Source organism: Chelonia mydas, chromosome 10, assembly GCF_015237465.2.
Source record: "Chelonia mydas isolate rCheMyd1 chromosome 10, rCheMyd1.pri.v2, whole genome shotgun sequence".
Taxonomy (NCBI): Eukaryota; Metazoa; Chordata; order Testudines; family Cheloniidae; genus Chelonia; species Chelonia mydas.
The window spans coordinates 57,594,235-57,612,208 of record NC_051250.2 but is presented as its reverse complement, the minus strand read 5'-3'; the positions used below and the strand labels follow the sequence as shown (position 1 = coordinate 57,612,208).

General features: G+C 45.4%; 1 protein-coding gene across 3 annotated transcripts in view; it reads right to left on the bottom strand.

Annotated features, from left to right (window-relative positions):
- ALDH1A2 (aldehyde dehydrogenase 1 family member A2) overlaps nt 1-8,096 on the bottom strand; it is a 67,963-nt gene extending 59,867 nt beyond the window's left edge. Inside the window, exon 1 of one of the 3 annotated variants that reach the window (XM_043524095.1) lies at nt 8,077-8,096. Coding sequence is in view for 1 of the 3 variants with exons in the window: in XM_037911443.2 (XP_037767371.1) it covers nt 5,638-5,754 (117 nt within the window). In the remaining 2 variants the exon portion in view is untranslated. The other 2 variants (XM_037911444.2, XM_037911443.2) reach the window with 2 other exon arrangements.
- Nucleotides 8,097-17,974: the final 9,878 nt, after the last annotated feature.

Below are 17,974 nucleotides of genomic sequence, written 5' to 3'. Positions count from 1 at the left end.
TTTGGTCAAGAAATTACTCTGAGAATCTCCAGCAGGGAAGAAAACCTGCAGGAAAAGGGTTCTAGGCAATGTCACAGAGTGGAGATGGGCAAGAGAATTTAGCAGCAACCAATAAAAAACCCAAACACTTACTTTTTTGGAAGCTCAAATGTTTCTGTTCAGTTCTTATTTCACCAGAAGTCGCTTGCCCATCCCTATTACAAACTCTGTAATTTTACTGCTTTACTGTAGGGCTGGGCTTACAGTTTGGCTAAATTGTCTGAACTGTACCTGGTCTATATTTAGTTTATAGTTTAGGAGTGGAAGAGGATCCCTGTTACAGGTTTAATATGGCCATCAGTCTATTCACCTAATCCTAATGTATAATTCTTTCTGAACAAAGAGCCATTAATAGAACTATATACTCACTCCTTTCGTAATAAAGCAACTTCATCCTGTTACAGTCCTTTTATCAGAGGATCTCAAGAGACCTAATTTAGCAATTCTTACTCTTACTCAAGCTCAAGATCAAGCTAAAAATGCCATGCAAACAAGAATTAGAACTCAACATCAACTTGAGTATTATCATCCCCATTATACAGAGGTAAAGTGAAACACAGAGAGGGAGAAGCTTTTCACTCAAAGTTGTGCAAGCCAGTGACAGAGCTGGGGAAAGAACCCAGGAGTCCTGGCTCTTTATTCCAGCTCACAGCACTCTACCCCACCCTGTCCTTTCTCGTCAATGTGACTTATTAAAATCACTATGACAATGCTCTGCACATAGGGCTTCTATTTAACAGGATTTATTAATTTTATTTTTCAGGGTTTATTTTTAGCAATTTTTGAGTTCTGTGTAGATGTTCAAAAATCAGGTTTTGGGGATTCTCTCTTTAATACTGTAATGAAGATTTTTTGTGGAGATACTTCCCAAAATTCTTGACTAAACAGGATCTACTTTAATTTTTATTATATGTATAAAAATGACTTACATGTTAGTTTAAGCTTTATCCTTGTTATTGAACCATTGGTTTTAGCGTTCAGTGCATTTGTTCCCCACTGACCTTTAACATAGCACTGTTTCAAATGGCACTACAGTAGAACCTCAGAGTTACATACACTTTGGGAATGGAGGTCGTTCGTAACTCTGAAATGTTCGGAACACTGAACAAAACATTCTGGTTATTTTAAAAGTTTACAATTCAACATTCTTAATACAGCTTTGAAACTTTATTATGCAGAAGAAAAATTCTGCTTTTAACCATTTTAATTTAAACAAAACAAGCAGAGAAACAGTTTCCTTACCCTGTCAAATCTTTCTTTTTTAAACTCCTTCCCCCCTTTTTAGTAGTTTACGTTTAATACGGTACTGTACTATATTTGCCCCCTTTTTTTTTTGTCTCTGCTGCTTCCTGATTGCGTACTTTTGGTTCCAAATGAGGTGTATGATTGATGGGTCAGTTTGTAATTCTGGTGTTCGTAATTCTGAGGTTCTATTTATGTTAAAGTGCAGTAAGGAACCTTTAGTGTCCACCAACAGGGACTACACAGATCAATTAATGTGCAACACATTAGTACACTTTAGAAATCACATCCCCGTTACTGCTCCATGTAGATACAAGCCAGGGACCAGCAATAGTGCCCATATAATAACAAACTGTAATGGGAAAGGGGTGAAGTCAACATAAATTGAGTAACCATTTCTGATATTTTTCCAGTGTTTATTGGATAAACACCTACATTTTTTTTTCAAATTGGGGGGTGTTTTATTGGTTAAAACCTAACATCAGAAGTCCTATCTATAAAACAGGGTTGATTACACAACAGCAAGAGATCAAGAATTCCTGCAGAAAAAACCACCAGAGGTGGCCTTAGGGGAAGAAAACTCTGCAAGGGGAAATAGTTCCATTGGAATAATTCCATGTCTATTTTTAAACACTGGAGAGTTGCTCAGATATGATTGTGTTGGCGAAGCCATATAAATATCTAGATAGGAGAACAGATCAAATGATAAGGGGGTTCAGACTCTGGAGCCCACAGAGTCCTCACAGATACACACAGATCTCCAGGGTTCCATGCTCAGAACGCCCAGACAGCGTGGCTTCACTGCAGCTTCACTGCTGCGGCTTCCCTCAACATCTGATGCTCCTGGAACACCCCATTTTAGAGGAGTTCCCAGCATGGAGATGGCACAATTGGATTGATTGCTTGTTACCAGGGAGAGGGTGTGAATCAGCCTGGCATTCCCTCCTGCCTGCCCCTTCCCTACTCATGGATCCCTGGACTGACCGAGGTCTCCACAGGTTTGGAGCAGGGGGATGAGGAAGGCAGAAAAACAGAACTGCAGAATGACTTTGCTTCTATGCAAGAGGGGAAGACCCTCCTCTCTGGTGAGCCTGGGGGAATGATTCCTCCCCACATATTTATATGGGGCTCAGAAATGAAGAACAGGTTTAAAAAATAATAATTATATTGAAAATCTTAAGTGTCTTGCACGTAGCAGTTGCAGTTGGTGTCATCAGAAGGGGAGATATTTAACCCTTAACCTGTAAGCCTGTCTAAATGTGGACATTAATCTTGTTTAAGTTTGGACAGAATCTGGCTGTTTCTCTTCCAGCATTTTCCTATTATTTACATATTAAATTAGTCATTTTCTATAGTGCCCGATCTAGGGCGATATATTTCTACAACTAGTTTTTAAAAAGAAGACTACATTCCCTTCTGAGGATGGAATGCAGAGTAAACTACAGCATACATTAAAAGAAAACTGCATTTGTGCATCAGGAAACTGACAGTCATTGCAAATATTTTTTTTCCTGATCAGTGAAGAAATGTACAGTGTGCATGTTCCAAAACATGGAGCAAAAGTATATGTGATAGAACGCAAACATTCTCTGCTCATTCATTTCACTACATCTAGAATTTAATACTTTAAAGAAACAATTTTATGATATTTGATTGCTAACTAGTGGAAATACACCCAACTTTAAACACACAAACACAAGCAGTGTTTATTTTATGTATGATGACAGGTTTCAGAGTAGCAGCCGTGTTCGTCTGCATCCGATGAAGTGAGCTGTAGCTCATGAAAGCTTATGCTCAAATAAATGTGTTAGTCTCTAAGGTGCCACAAGTACTCCTGTTCTTTTTATTTTATGTATGTCACTCAATGGTCCATAACAGTGTGGTATTTTCCTAGGAAAATAATATATGTCCTACTATTTTAAAGATTTCTGGGTAAAAAAGTAATACTTTCTTTCAATGCACATTTTTTAAATCTATATTGATTCTGACTTAAGGCTCCCTGGAAATCTAATAGCTTTTAGACTTAACAAAATTTCCTCAGCATTTTTCAAATTTAGAATTTAAAACACAGCAGAAATGCAATCCTTAACTAGAAAAAACATTTTCAAATAACTTTAATTTCTCTGTATTACCATGAGTACCTTTATTTTATGTAAAGAATTAACTCCGAAATGGTTAAGACTTTACATTCAGAGAGAACTGTAATAAGAAGTTCAAGAATTCTGAGCACTGCTTGTGTGTTTAAAGGTCTCAGCTAACAAGCAGGAGGAGAGAGGCTGCTGGAAATGCTCACAGATGTCTGATTTTACAAGTTTTTTGTAAAGTGCTTTAGTCTAGCATTATTTATTGTTTATGGAAGTTGTTTGTCACTTAAGACATGAAGTGACCCCTCCCCCAAATGAAAGAATCAAGTTTCAATCCATTATTTCATTTCTGATTGTTTTTCTTTGTAATAGGTGGGAAAGTGGATCCTGGATAAAAGTCCTGCCCAAGACAAGACTCTAAATTGAAGACTCCAATTATCTATAAATCACTTGTCTTTCCTGCAGAGAGAAAGAAAAGGGAGGGGGAGGAGAAAGAGATAGAGACAGACAGAAAAACAGAGACAGACGACATGCCAAATAAAATACTAAAGATACCTTTTCTATATCAAACTTCTATCTTCAAGGGCAATCACGAGTTACCTGATAATTCAGATTCTGGTGAAACATTTTTGTTGTTGCTTTAATACTGAAAAATGAACTCTCTTACTTCAACCATTAGGCTAAAATCTGTCAGAACTCTCACACTTCTGAGATTATGGCATTTGCATTCTAAATGATTAGAGTTTATATTCCTTGGTAATGTTTTCAAACAAAAAAGAGGCACATGGCCACTCACAAGTTTGCATTATACTTTAGAAAGATTTTTAAACCAACTTCCCAGTTGCATAAAGTTGAGAAATGTATACACAATTACTATACAAACTGACTTGGATAAGCACAACATCATTCAAAGAGTACTCATAATACCTGACACACATTTTATAATACAAGAACTAATAACTTTAAGCGGTAAATAAAATTCATGCAAAATATTTGCTCAATATCATTGTTCTTACAACGACACAGCAATCACCCTCAAACACCCATATACTTTTTTTATTTTCATTTAAATTACCTTCTGGAAAATTATAAGCAAACAAATATACGCACTCTTAATTTGTATATCTCGTTTCTCATTAAAAAATTATGAAGCCTAAAGTGGTTGAGTTTCCCCTCAAACATACTTCTAAAACATGGAATAACTAACAAATTAGAGAACAAATTCGTTTTGGCACTAGCTTAAAAAAAGAAAGACAAAAAGCTTTTAAAGTGATAATTGGAAAGAAAATATTACAATGGATTGGCCAACATGGGTTTCCTATCAGTGCTAAGACACCTGAAGGTGTATTTCTAGTAGATAAAAATGTTATCACCTTTTTCTAATGTTAATGTGTTTTCTTTTCCTATTAAGTTACTCAGTAATTAGGAATAAAATCTTAAACATTGGAATCTATTTATACAATGCATTTGATATTTCTCCAGCACAAATGAAAACATACTTCAGTTCAAGGTACTAAAGGTGTAAAGATTAAAAACATAAAAACAAATTTAAAAATTGAACTTGCATTTACAAACAACTGGTCTAAAAGCCTGTTTTAGCCTCTGGAAACTGTTCAGTTCTATAATGTAATATAGAAATCCTGAGTATGTATCTACAGTGACCCAACTGGATAATTCTTAACCATGCCTTAATGAAAATATAATATGACACTATATGTCTTAAATGTTAAGATAATTTGCCCTCTAAACAATGTCATTTCAAGGGCATACTCAAATATTGAGGAAGTTAGTCAAGAGACCTGTTTCAAGGCTGTAACAACCTGGTAGGATTAAGAGCCCTCCAGGAATTGTAAAAAACGTCCCAGGGGTACATGGACCATTTCAAGAAAGAAAACATTTTTATTTTCTGATTGAGAAGTAGAAGTATGTATAACCTCCTCTGATTTCCATCAGGAGCAACTGAAATGTATAAGGGAAGCACTGAGTGCTACACTGAAAATAAAACTGATCAGTTTTGTGGAAAACAACATTTAAAGAAGCACAGAAATGGTTCAGCCAACCTCAGCAAATCTCATTTGCTTTTCTATTATCCTTTGGCTTTCCAGATGGTTACAGGGCTACAACAATCCGTTTCCTTTATTAGTGTTTCAAGGCAGTTTTTTTATCTCTGCACTGAAGTCGGTTAGGGCAGATTGGAACCGATGTTAAGCAAAATCCCTCTTCTGGAGGGAAAGCTGTGAGCTCCCTGCCAGAATAAATGAACACAACTTACCTTGGTGTATTTGATTTCAAGGTTGAGAGTGGGAGAAGGCAGCAGATGCAGAGATGCCATCAGAGCTGCAGGGTCTGCCTTCACCTCTCCTGGCATCTCAATTTTACTGGAAGTCATAGTCTTTGGGGGTTTTATAGTACAAACGTTCCCCCTTATCTGACCTGGGCTTCCCCCCCCCTTTTTTTTTTCTTTTTTTCCTCCCCCCACCCCCCCTTGCACAGATCAGTGCTGAAGCTTTTGCTCTCGTCCTCTGTATATAGGCAGGTGTCAAGCCGGGTCTCTTCTTATTGGCCATGAGGGCAGAGGCAGGGGGGCAGGTCCATCCTACCTAGGCTGCGAGAATTAAAATGCTCTCTCTCCCCATCAGCCTGAGCGCTCAGCCTCAGCCCAGTCTGGCCGAGCGTGCAGGAGACCAGCCCGCAACAGGTCTCTTCTCTCGGCCCAGGCTGGAGCCCGAGCGGGCTCCCCCCTGGCTCTCACCCATCCGCCGGGTAGCCAGCAGCTGGGCCCCCACGTGAAGCGCGCTCTGGTGCCGGGGCTGCGGGGCAATTCCCGAGGATTTCCCTGCAAGAAGGGCAGGGGAATTAGCAGCCGGGTGCTAGGTGCAGCCCGGCGGAAATCAAAGCGGGTTTCCGAGGGGCGCACAGGCTCTCGGCCGCAGGGGGGCACTTGGGAACCTCATTAGAGCCGCTCTGCCAAGGGGGGGGAGCGGACAGAGCGATGCGCGCCCGGCCCCAGCGGGGCAGCCCCTCCCGGGGAGGCCCGGCTCAGCGGACACCCCGCGCCAGGGGCGACCCTCCCGGAGCGGACCCGCAAGTGCAGAGAACCCCGCGCTCCCGGCCACGGAGCAGCCCACACAGCGCGGGGCCGGGGCAGCTGCTGGTCCAGCTCCGCGGGACAGGCTCAGCCCTGTGCCAAGGGCAGCTTCCCTCCCTCCCAGCCCAGGGTCCCCCGGGCAGAGCGCCGAGCAGCGGCTCAGTTCCCTGCTTGCCCTCCGCCGGGGTAGGGCAGGGAGAGCCGGCCGGACACACGGACACGCACGGAGAGACGGAGCTACAGCCAGCCAGGCTGCGGGAGATACACACACCCCGCCAGACAGAGAGACACGGATGTACACACACAGAGAGATACTCATACCCAGAGATACACCCCGCCAGACAGACCCACCCGGAGAGACAGGGATGTACACACAGATACACACACTGAGAGAGATACTCATACCCGGAGATACACCCCGCCAGACAGACCCACCCGGAGAGACAGGGATGTACACACAGATACACACCGACAGATATTCAGAGACACACACACACAGAGAGATACTCATACCCAGAGATACACCCCGCCAGACAGACCCACACGGAGAGACAGGGATGTACACACAGATACACACCGACAGATATTCAGAGACACACACACACAGAGAGATACTCATACCCAGAGATACACCCCGCCAGACACACAGATATACTCATACACGGAGGTACACACACAGACCCAGAGACATACACCGACAGATATGTGTATACACACACAGATACACTATTTTTATATACACACAGACACAAAAGTACACCCCGAGGGGCACAGCACAGACGCATGCCGACACACGTTTTGTTTCCACCTTAGGAGAAAATAGGGGAATTGATACCAGTGAAGATGCTGGTAGTCCTGCCTCTTTGCTAGGACTACCCTCTTCCCACGCTGCCCTGCCCTGAGCAAAGATGGGCACCCCTTCCACTCCCAATCAAAGACACAAGGTGGGGGTGAGGTAATAGCTTTTACTAGTCCGACTGCTGTTGGGGAGAGAGAGAGGCTTGCAGCTTACACAGAGCTCTTCCTTCTGTGTAAGCTGGAAAACTTTTGTCTCTGGCCAACAGGAGTTGGACCAAGAAGAAGATACTACCTCACCCACCTTGTAGCCTAGTTGGGTGGCAGGATATTAGAGGGACAACAACAGGGCACACTCCCAAAGTTTCTTTAGAACTGCCTCCCTCCTGGTCTGTTTCTAGATGGGGATCTGCTCCCTTTGCCCTACCTGCATCACACCCCACTACAGGAAAGGGGTTTCCTTGCACAACCCAGCCTCTTGTTCTCATCTGCCAGTTATTTTATTTACCCTCCTTCCTCCCTCCCCTTCAAGCGATCTAACCAAACGGATTTCCACTCCCCCTTCATCTACTTTTGTAGAACAGGGACCCTGCCTCTCCTTGCATTGGTCTCACAGGATGCCGCAATTTGGGAACCAGAGTTTTTAAACAGGTCCTGGTGTTTTTCCCCTTCTATATCTCTCCCAGCTTTATTCTCAGCATGTACCGATTTTCTCAAAATCGCCTCGCTTTTTTGCGGCTACTTACATCAAAGAGGCTGGATCTCAGGGTGTGACAGTGATAAACGCAAACCAAATATCCTCCAAAGAAAGCGGCCGGCAGCAGATACCTGGTTACAGGCAGCAGCATCTTCTGTTAGCCTGCTGCCCTCTGCTGGGCCACGTGGCTCATATCCATCGTCCGGTCCCCCAGCAGAACTATCGCCGTCTGTTGGAACTGAAGACAAAGAATGCACATCAAAGCAACCAGGAACATAGCAGGTTATTCTTTTTATTGAACTAGCTAAGAATAAACAATAGAATCTGGGGACACTCTGGTTTTATTAGATGGACCTTTTGCAGAGTCCACAAATCCTTGTTGCTCCTTGTTGTACAAACATGGCCACAGTTCATGGACAACTTGCAAATACAAATATAGAGTGTCAACAGGGGTTATGTAAGGACACACGGTGAACTTCACCCCTCCGCAGAGAGCCAGCAAAAGGTATATGTCACATTAGGGCTAAATGTTTAGTGTTTAGTGGTGTATAGGCCACAGCGCTGATCTGTGAATTCACCCACAGTAGTGGTTCCAGCTGAGTAACAAAAAAGTAAGGTCCAAATATATTTGTCTAACTTCCTTCTTTTCTTTATTCTCCTCCCAGTGAAGATGGCTTCATAATTTTGTGTTTTTTATAGGATAGGCAGGACTGTGACAATTTGAATGAGTGAGATTTCAAAAATTTAGCAATGCAGTTTATAATGCCACATTAAAAACACAGAGTCAGCGTTTTATCATATGAGTGATATAGTCTATAAACTGCCTTAAAATGAACCAAATGAGGGAATCTTCCCCCGAAATGAGTGAAACTCAGTGGGGTTTGTATCTAGGGGGGTTTTATTGGGAAAGATTTGAGAGATAGAGCCTGGGTGGCTTTTTCATTCTTAAGCAATACAGGCTGCTGGAGATTAAGCCAGAAGGCACTCATTCTCCCAGTACACACTAACTGAAGTGGGAAAAACTGCTTAAATGCTGCTCAGTCTGGGCTGGGACAGTCTGCACAGAGGCCCTGTGCCTTTGCACTACCTCCCAGCTTCCTCCAGCTCCATGGCAGTGCAGATCCTGTGCCCCTTGTTGCTCGAGACTCCTCCGTCTATCACACAGACCCTAGACCCCAGCCACCTCTTAGTGTGCTAAAGGCCCTTGGGCTGGCTGCTAGCATTACCTTTTATGTGGTGGGGGGGTGGGGGTGATGACTGGCACCACCCTAGTCCTGCCTGAGCCCACTGTCTGTGAACAGATTGTTGAATAGGGTTCCCAAGACAAGAGGTGGGAAAGACCGGCGTTCACTCTTCCTACTAGCCAGGGGTCTGCAAAGGCAACGATTTGGGCCTAAAACAGAGTGTGATTGTGCTCTCATTGAAGTCAATGGCAGCTTGGCCAAATGGGAGTAATAGCAAGGTCTAGAATACAAAATGCTACACTGGACATAACAACAACGTTGCAAGCATAACTCAACACTGTGAGTGCTTGATTATAATACCATAGGTTGTTCAGCCCCCACTAAGGGAATACAAATATTTCTTCTTGAGTGTAATCTTTCGGAGCAGGGACTCAGTCTCCCTATGTGTCTGTACCCACCATATTTTGGGTGCTATCACAATAAATAAGTAGAAATGAATATAGAACTAAACTTGATTTGCTTTCTCATGGGAGAACAAAATAATTCCAATAAAAACTACATTGCATGGAAAAGGAAGAAAACACCATCTGTGTTTAAACCTGAGGAGTTCCACAAACGACAATATTTTACTGAACTCTTGCAACTTCTATTCTTTTTCTGAGTGGGAGTGTTAAGTAAACTGGTAATTAAATCAGTGTGTTTTACTTTCTTCCATGTGAATGGGTTTTAATTAAACACCTATTTAGACAGCAACTTCAAATCACTTAATCTGGAAACAAATTTGTTCTGTGTCAGGTTGTAATGACAAAGATATTACTGTCCTTCCACACTTAGTAAAGAAATAATCATCGGCAAAATGGAGAAAGACCTGAGTAATTGTCTCCCTTATTTTCAAGGGAAGGATTTCAGTTAGTATCTAGCCAATAACATATTCATTCTGTAATTGTCACAATTCTTCTTTATTATCAGTTCTGCTCATGTGGATCTAAAAGGTAGGTAACATTTAGAAAAAAATTGGACTCCATTTCCAAACCTTAATGGCCCCCTTTCAAATTATGCTGTTCATAGTCAAATAAGTGGCATCACTTATATAAACGCCAACTGCCAAAGCTCAGAAATAAAGTGTTGGGTAGGGCACCGGCGACAGGAGCCAGTGCTGTGGCATGGGAAGCAGTATATTTCCTGACCCAAATGTAATAAAGGTGTGACAGCCAGGAGTCATGGTAAGGCTAGTCTTTAGCTTATAGCCCCACTCACGTGACATGGATTAGAGTTACAAACGGTCCCTTGTCACATGGCAGAGGTCAGTATTCCCAGAATGCAATGGCTCCTGTTACATCTAGTAAATCAAACTTCACAAACATCCTTTACATTAGCAAGTGGGGACTCTTACTGCCTAGTGTCTTAGGGTGGCATCCAGGAAGGGACTTAGGCATTGCAACACTGAGCATTATGACACACAGAAAATCCAGCAACACCACCGTGATCCACAAAGCCAAGACTCCTAGACTCCCCATACAAAGCATGAGGAGAGAGGCATGGAAGAATGCGAGCCACAAAAACCAGCATGCTAGCAGGGACCTACCTAAACTAGCCAATAGGAGACGCTGCCCGGAGGGCTGCATACTAAGCCTGCCCCTCTTTCAAGTCCAGGCTGCAGGGAGGTGCCTATCCAAGCCTAGTGATCCACAAATAGGAACCCACTGCCTGGAGTTAAACTCGTTAGGCACCAGAGGTGTTTCTTGTAGGAATGACTTAGGCACCTGCCTTGCTCCATAAGAAACAGGAGGAGGCGGTGGTGCCCACCATGTAATTTTTAGCAGAGTGCTTAGACCGCTCACCTGGGATGGGGGAGATCCAGCTTCAGCTCCCCACTCTTCCTCTCTCTCTGGCCCAAGGACTGTTCCAGTGTGGATAAATACAGTCACTGGGTGAGAGCAAGAGGATTAGAATGACTCTGTAGCCCAGTGGTTAGGGTACCCCTCCCACCCGGGAGGTGGGAGAGCCTAGATCCAGTCCCCCTGCTCCAACCACACTGTCATCATTTATTCACAGTGGAACAGGAGAGACGGAGGGTCCCCCACATCAGAATATCCCATAGCTCAGTGGTTAGAGTACTTTCCTAGAGTTGGGAGACCCCTGTTCTATTCTTTTCTCCCCATCAGGCAGAGGGGGGAATTGAAACTGGGTCTCCCCTATCCCGGGTGAATGCTCTAACTACCAAGCAAAAAGTTATAAGATGGGCACCAGCACCACCTCCTCCAGCCAGATTTTGAATGGGACCCAATCCAGTAGGGGCCCTCTGAGCACACCTACCAGATCCAGGTTGGCCTCACACAAGATTTATGTGACTAATCACCTGTGGACCCCTGGTTCATGGATTGCTCTGGGATGGGAGGCAGGTGTCGTTGGCTATAGAGATGTAGCAGCATGCATGCTCAGAGGCAGAAACTTAGGCGCTTAGGGAACTTGTATCCTGAAAAACTTAAGGCACAGAGTGAGTTTAGGCTCTGGCAGGAGTTTGATGGATCACAGTAGAGCCAAAACTGGACTCTGGGTACCTAAAACAGGGACTTAGGCACCTAAGTCTGGGGTTTATGTGCTTAAATACTTTTGTGGATCCCACCCTTACTACCTATTGCATTCCCACTCGGCACCTTCCAGGTTTGGCCATTGCAGTGTAATGGGCTCACCCCTCCAAGGATTAAGTATTAGGGCACGTCTACACTTGCAAAGTTACGGCGCCAGCAGTTACAGCACCACTCAGAGAGCACCGAAGAGAAACCACTATTATGTGTTCACACTGACAGCTGCCTGCGCAATAGCATGTTCACACTTGCCGTGCTATTTGGAGCGGTGCACTCTGGGCAGCTAGCCCACAGAGCACCTCTTTGTCTTTTTTCGCTAAGTCTTGTGGGAAGGCAGAAGGGGTCACGGGGCACCCTGGGTCCTGTCCCAATGCCCCGTGATGCATCGCTTCACATCCCAGCATTCCCTGTGCTTCTGTCCGCATTTGGCACCATCTTTTAACGGTTTGTTTACTGTGCACCCTGTCCTGCCTCTTTCGGGCTGCAGGAATGGATCCTGAGCTGCTGACCACTATGCTGCTCGCACTAATCAACATGTCACGAGTGGCAGTGGAGTAATTCCATAAACTACAAAGTCAAGAGGAGTGCAATGTTGATCTCGCCACACGTAGTAGCTATGACACAAGATTGTTTGTGGCATTCACGGAGGTGCTGACCACAGTGGAACGCTGCTTTGGGGCTCGGGAAACAAGCACTGAGTGGTGGGATCACATCGTGATGCATGTCTGGGATGACGAGCTGTGCCTGCAGAACTTTCACATGAGGAAAGCCACATTCATGGAACTGTTTGATGAGCTTGCCCCAGTTCTGCGGCACAAGGACACGAGAATGAGAGCTGCCCTGCCATTGGAGAAGCGTGTGGCGATTGCACTGTGGAAGCCGGCTACTCCAGACTGCTACCGATCAGTCACTAACCAGTTCGGAGTGGGAAAATCAATAGTTGCATTGTGTTGATGGAAGTGTGCAGGTCCATTAATCACATCCTGTTCTGAAAGACCGTGACTCTGGGCAACGTTCGTGACATTGTGGATGGCTTTGCACAAATGGGCTTCCCTAAGGGGTGATCGATGGCATGCACATTCCAATTCTGGCACCAGACCACCTAGCCATCAAGTACATTAATTGCAAGGGGTATTTCTCAATGGTTCTCCAGGTGTTTGTGGATCACTGTGGGCATTTCACAGACATTAACGCAAGCTGGTCTGGAAAGGTGCATGATGCATGCATCTTTCGGAACACTGGCCTGTTCAAGAAGCTGCAAGCAGGGACTTTCTTCCCTGACCAGAAGATCACCATAGGGGAAGTTGAAATGCCCACTGTGATCCTGGGAGAGACCGCCTACCCCTTAATGCCATGGCTCATGAAGCCATACACGGGGCAACTTGACAGCAGCAAGGAGTGGTTCAACAACAGGCTGAGCAAGTGCAGAATGACTGTAGAGTGTGCATTTGGCCATTTAAAAGCCCGCTGGCGATGCCTGTATGGGAAGCTGGACATGGCTGATGACAATATTCCTATGCTTATAGCCGCATGCTGTACACTCCATAATATTTGTGAAGGGAAGGGTGAAAGCTTCACTCAGGGCTGGACTGCAAAGGCTCAGCACCTGGATGCTGAGTTTGAACAGCCAGAGACCAGGGCTATTAGAGGGATACAGTGCGGGGCCATAAGGATCAGGGATGCTTTGAGGCAGCAATTTGAAGATGAAAGCCACTAATAGTTGTTGCTATGCTCAGGATTGCAGTGCTTGTAATGCTAGACAGTGACTTGTGCACATGATGCAAGAAGGGACCTTAACATAACCTTAACTTTGCAGTGCTGTTTTTGCTTTCACTTAATAGAATAAAGATTGTTTGTTTGAAAGCAATTCTTTTATTGAAAGACAATAACCAAAGGAGAGAGTCAAATGAAAAAAATCATCAGCAGGGAGGATGATGGGGGAAGGGAAGGTATCAAGAGGAGGAGGGGTCCCGGGATGGCTACAGATCTGTGTACGTCCAAGGATCATACCCAAACTTCTCCTTTGGAGTACGATGCAGTGGGTGCTGGACTTCAGCAGGGCCAAGCTGCAGAGGGATCGGTGTTGAGTGCAGTGGGTAGAGAGAGTCCACACTGCTGGCTGGGAGGAGGGAGGAGTGGAATGCTGCGTTTAGAGAGTGGAGCCAGGAGGTTGATAAGAGTGTGTTGGTGGGGTTGGGAGGTGCATGGGAAAGAGTTTTGCGACAGTGGCTGCAGGGGAGAGCAGGCGCGGAGCTGCTCGCTTTGAAGAGCTAGTATCTCCTGGAGCGTGTCCGCTCGGCGCTCCATAACTGTTAAGAGCCACTCCATGGCTTCTTTCTGGTGTGCCGCATTCTCCTTTCAATCCCTCTTCTCGCTGTCTCGCCACTCCTTCAATTCTTTTTTCTTGGCGGTGGAGTGCATCATAACCTCATGCATAAAGTCCTCCTTAGTTCTTCTTGGATGCTTTCTAATTCTGTGCAGCCGTTCTGCCACCGATAACAAAGAAGGAGGCTGTGCTCCCAAGATCATCTCTGTGACATTTAAATGCAACATTTTACAGAAGCAGTATTGTTTGCAACATAGACAACACTGTTTCAGTGCTTTAACACACAGCCAGTGCTCACACACCTGTCGCTAACTGGCTGAACCCAGGCAAGCACACATGAGCCACAAGACCCCCAAAATGGTGAGTAGCCGCAGGGGCAGGGTAAATCACTGTTCCAAGACTCTGCTCTACATTGGGCATGTGGCTCTTGGGCACTTGAAGAGAGCCAGCACTGTAGGGTGGGCTTGATAATCATTCCTGTCCCCACAGGAGGTGATCATTATCAAAGATATCTCGCTGCTGAGGGTGAGCAGGGAATCAAGGGAGAGTTTTCTCCAAGCCGGCAGCTTCTGCCCTGGTGCCTATGCGGTAGCCTGTGTGCAACAATGATCCCCTCACCCGTCACGGTAAAGTGGCGTGGAAAAGTTACTGTTAATGGGTCAAGAAACAAAGCAGCTCTGCCGAGCAACCTGCGGCAGTGGATTGCCCAGTATCTCCACGAGTTTCCTGAAGATCTGTGAGGGAGATTCCCGTGAAGTGAGGGAGTGTATCAACAGCCTGTTCTGCCACTCAGGCTAGGCAATAGGTAGTAGACAAGCCTGCTTTCTGCACCCCTCCTGTCCCCAACAACTCACTTCAGCAATTCCCAAAATCAGAGGCCTCCTCTCCTGTTTGCACTTCGCCAAGCTCCAACTGCTGTGACTGGCTAGGCTCCTCCGGGGTAGAAAAGAGCTCCTGACTGCACGCATCTCTGGCCTCTGAGTCATCCTCTGCCTCTGGGTCCCCCTCCCGCTCTTCGTCCAGGATTGCCTCCTCCTGGCTCGGTCCACTCTTGACTGGCATGCAAGCCAATGAAGTATCCACAGGGTCCTTCGTAGTGGAGGTGGAGTCGCCACTGAGTATCGCATCCAGCTCTTTGTAGAACCAGCAGCTCATGGGCACAGCACAGGAATGGTGATTTGCCTCCCATGCCTTGTGGTAGGCTTTCCACAGCTCCTTCACTTTGACCCTGCACTGCAATGTGTCCCGGTCATGGCCCCTTTCTATCATGCATCTAGAAATCTGTCCATAGGTATAATTCCGACGGCTGGAGCGCAGCTGTGACTGCACTGCCTCCTCTCCCCAAATGCCGATGAGGTCCAGCAGCTTGGCGTTGCTCCAAGTGGGGGATCGCCTGGTGTGTGGAGCAGGCATGGCGACCTGGAAAGATGCGCTGAGACCACTGCATGCATCACCGAGCAAACAGGAAGGGGACTTTCAAATCTGCAAAGGAATATACAGTGTGGGGCTGAGGGTTGGTCACCTGAGGGCAGGGCAGTAGAGTTCAAACCGATGACCAGAGGGGTGAGAACAGACATTGCAGGAAACCTCCCGGAGGCCAGTCGCAGCGCTGTAATCACCACGCTGTCTACACTGGCAAAGCAGCACTGTAGCCCCGGAGCAGAAAGCTCTTCGCTTCTCGTCGGGGTGGTTTTTTTACAGCGCTGCATCTGCGCACTAAGTGGCTTGGCAGTGTGTACACCTCGGGAGTTACAGCGCTCAAAGCTGCTTTACTGTGCACAAACTTGCCAGTGTAGGCGGGGCCTTAGACCTGTGCTGCACCAGAAGCAACAACAGCGCAAATTACAGTCAGCAAGTGTGAATCATTAGAAAGTAAAACTACTCAAAAGGTGTAGGTGGCCATCTGTGGTCCAGAAAGCAACTGGAATGCTTCCCTAACTGGGCCTCTGGTGATCGCTCATGCAAAGAAATCCCTGGCATAATGCCAGCATAGCAGCTCTGCACCACCTACTCCCCCACTCCCAGGGAATGTTAGGGCTGGGAGGAGATGTGGCTAGAGTAATCTGTGCTGCAAAGATCCTGGGCTGGCAAAGCAGCCCCAAAGGGGCCAAACCAGCACCAGGTTGTCTTCAGGACCAGGGTAGCAGAGAGTCATCTATGATCTCATGCTGACCATCGCTCATACGTAGGACCCTACCAAATTCGCGGCCATGAAAAATGAATCACAGACTGTGAAATCTGGTCTTTTGTGTGCTTTTACCCTATTTTATACAAATTTCACAAGGGAGAACAGCATTTCTCAAATTGGGGGTCCTGACCCCAAAGGGAGTTGTAAGGGGGTTGCAAATTTATTTTAGGGAGGTCATGGTATTGCCACCCTTACTTCTGTGCTTCCTTCAGAGCTGGGATCCCAAGGCGGCGCCCTGCCAGCAGCAGTGCAGAAGTAAGGGTGGCAATACCATACCAGGCCATCCTTACTTCTGCGCTGCTGCTGCTGGGGCTCTGCCTGCAGAGCTGGGATCCCAGCCAGTAGCCGCCACTCTCCAGTTGCCCAGCTCTGAAGGCAGCGCTGCTGCCAGCAGTAGCGCTGAAGTAAGGGTAGCAGAACCTCACCCCCCTCCAATAACTTTGAGACCCCCCCTCCACAATTCCTTTTTGGGTCAGGACCCCTACAATTACAACACGGTGAAATTTTAGATTTAAATAGCTGAAATCATGAAATTTATAATTTTTAAAATCCTGTGACCGTGAAATTGACCAAAATGGACCATGAATTTGGTAGGGCCCTACTCATATGTCCTGAGAGTCTAGCTCATCCAGAGAATAGCTAAGCAAGCCTACCAAATCTTAGGCAATGAGGTGGATTTGTAGTTGGGCATTATTCTGACAGGAGTTTCATTAATATCATTATCCACTTGAGATCCTGGTCATCTTAGATTTTGTTCACTTAAAGCCCACTAATTATTTTATACAAAAATGTGTAATAGTATTCCACTATCATTAGAAAATAACACAGGGTACGTAAATGCTGACCCATCACTGACATTTATAGGCACTGCTTCACCTCTATGGCTGTTGAGGTTCTCGTCTATGCCTTCATCTCCTTGATCCTGGACTATTTCTATTCCCAATGGCTTCTCCTAGACTCCCCTAGCAGCTCTAGACGTTTTATCACACAAAAGAGTCTGATCACATCACTCTGCTACTCAAACAACTCTGCTTGGTATTGGTAAACATATACAAGGTGTAAGTCATTTACAGATGCTCCCCAGGTCACGCAAGACCCGACTTACACAAATCCGCACTTACGGAAAACGTTCCGTAAGCTAGAAATAGGAGGGATTTTTTGTTTGTTTTGTTTTTTGGCATAACGGTTGGGTTTACGTTTCCGACTTACGCAAAATTCGAGTTACACAAGGCGTTCCGGAATGGAACGATTGCGTAAGGCAGAGAGTGTCTACACCTTTTTGTACTTTACATTGTGTTTCTTTATAAAAAATCAGTAAAAAGAATGATAAAAACCCTACAACTCTACTGGCTCCCCATTCATTTCAGGACCCAGTTGAAAACAGACCTTGTTTTCAAAGCCCCCAGTAGATCGATATAAGCCTGTTTTATGGACTTCCTCCACTCCGGTGTCTCTTGCCCTCCATACAATGTCACCATTGTGGGTGTGAGAGCCTTTTCCTCTGCAGCTCTTCCCATCTTGAATAACCTGCCTCATTAAATCTCTCTCATTTCAAATCTTATCTGCAAACATCTCATCTCTTCATATTTCTCACCTGCTCCCCCACCATTAACTTTGTAATTATGTCATTTAACTCCATAAAGCTTTTTGGGGATTCAGTTTGTATAAAGACACTATAAAAAACAATGTTGTATAGTGCTGCACTTTGTTTTCCGGAAAAATAATTTTACTTTTTTTCTTACC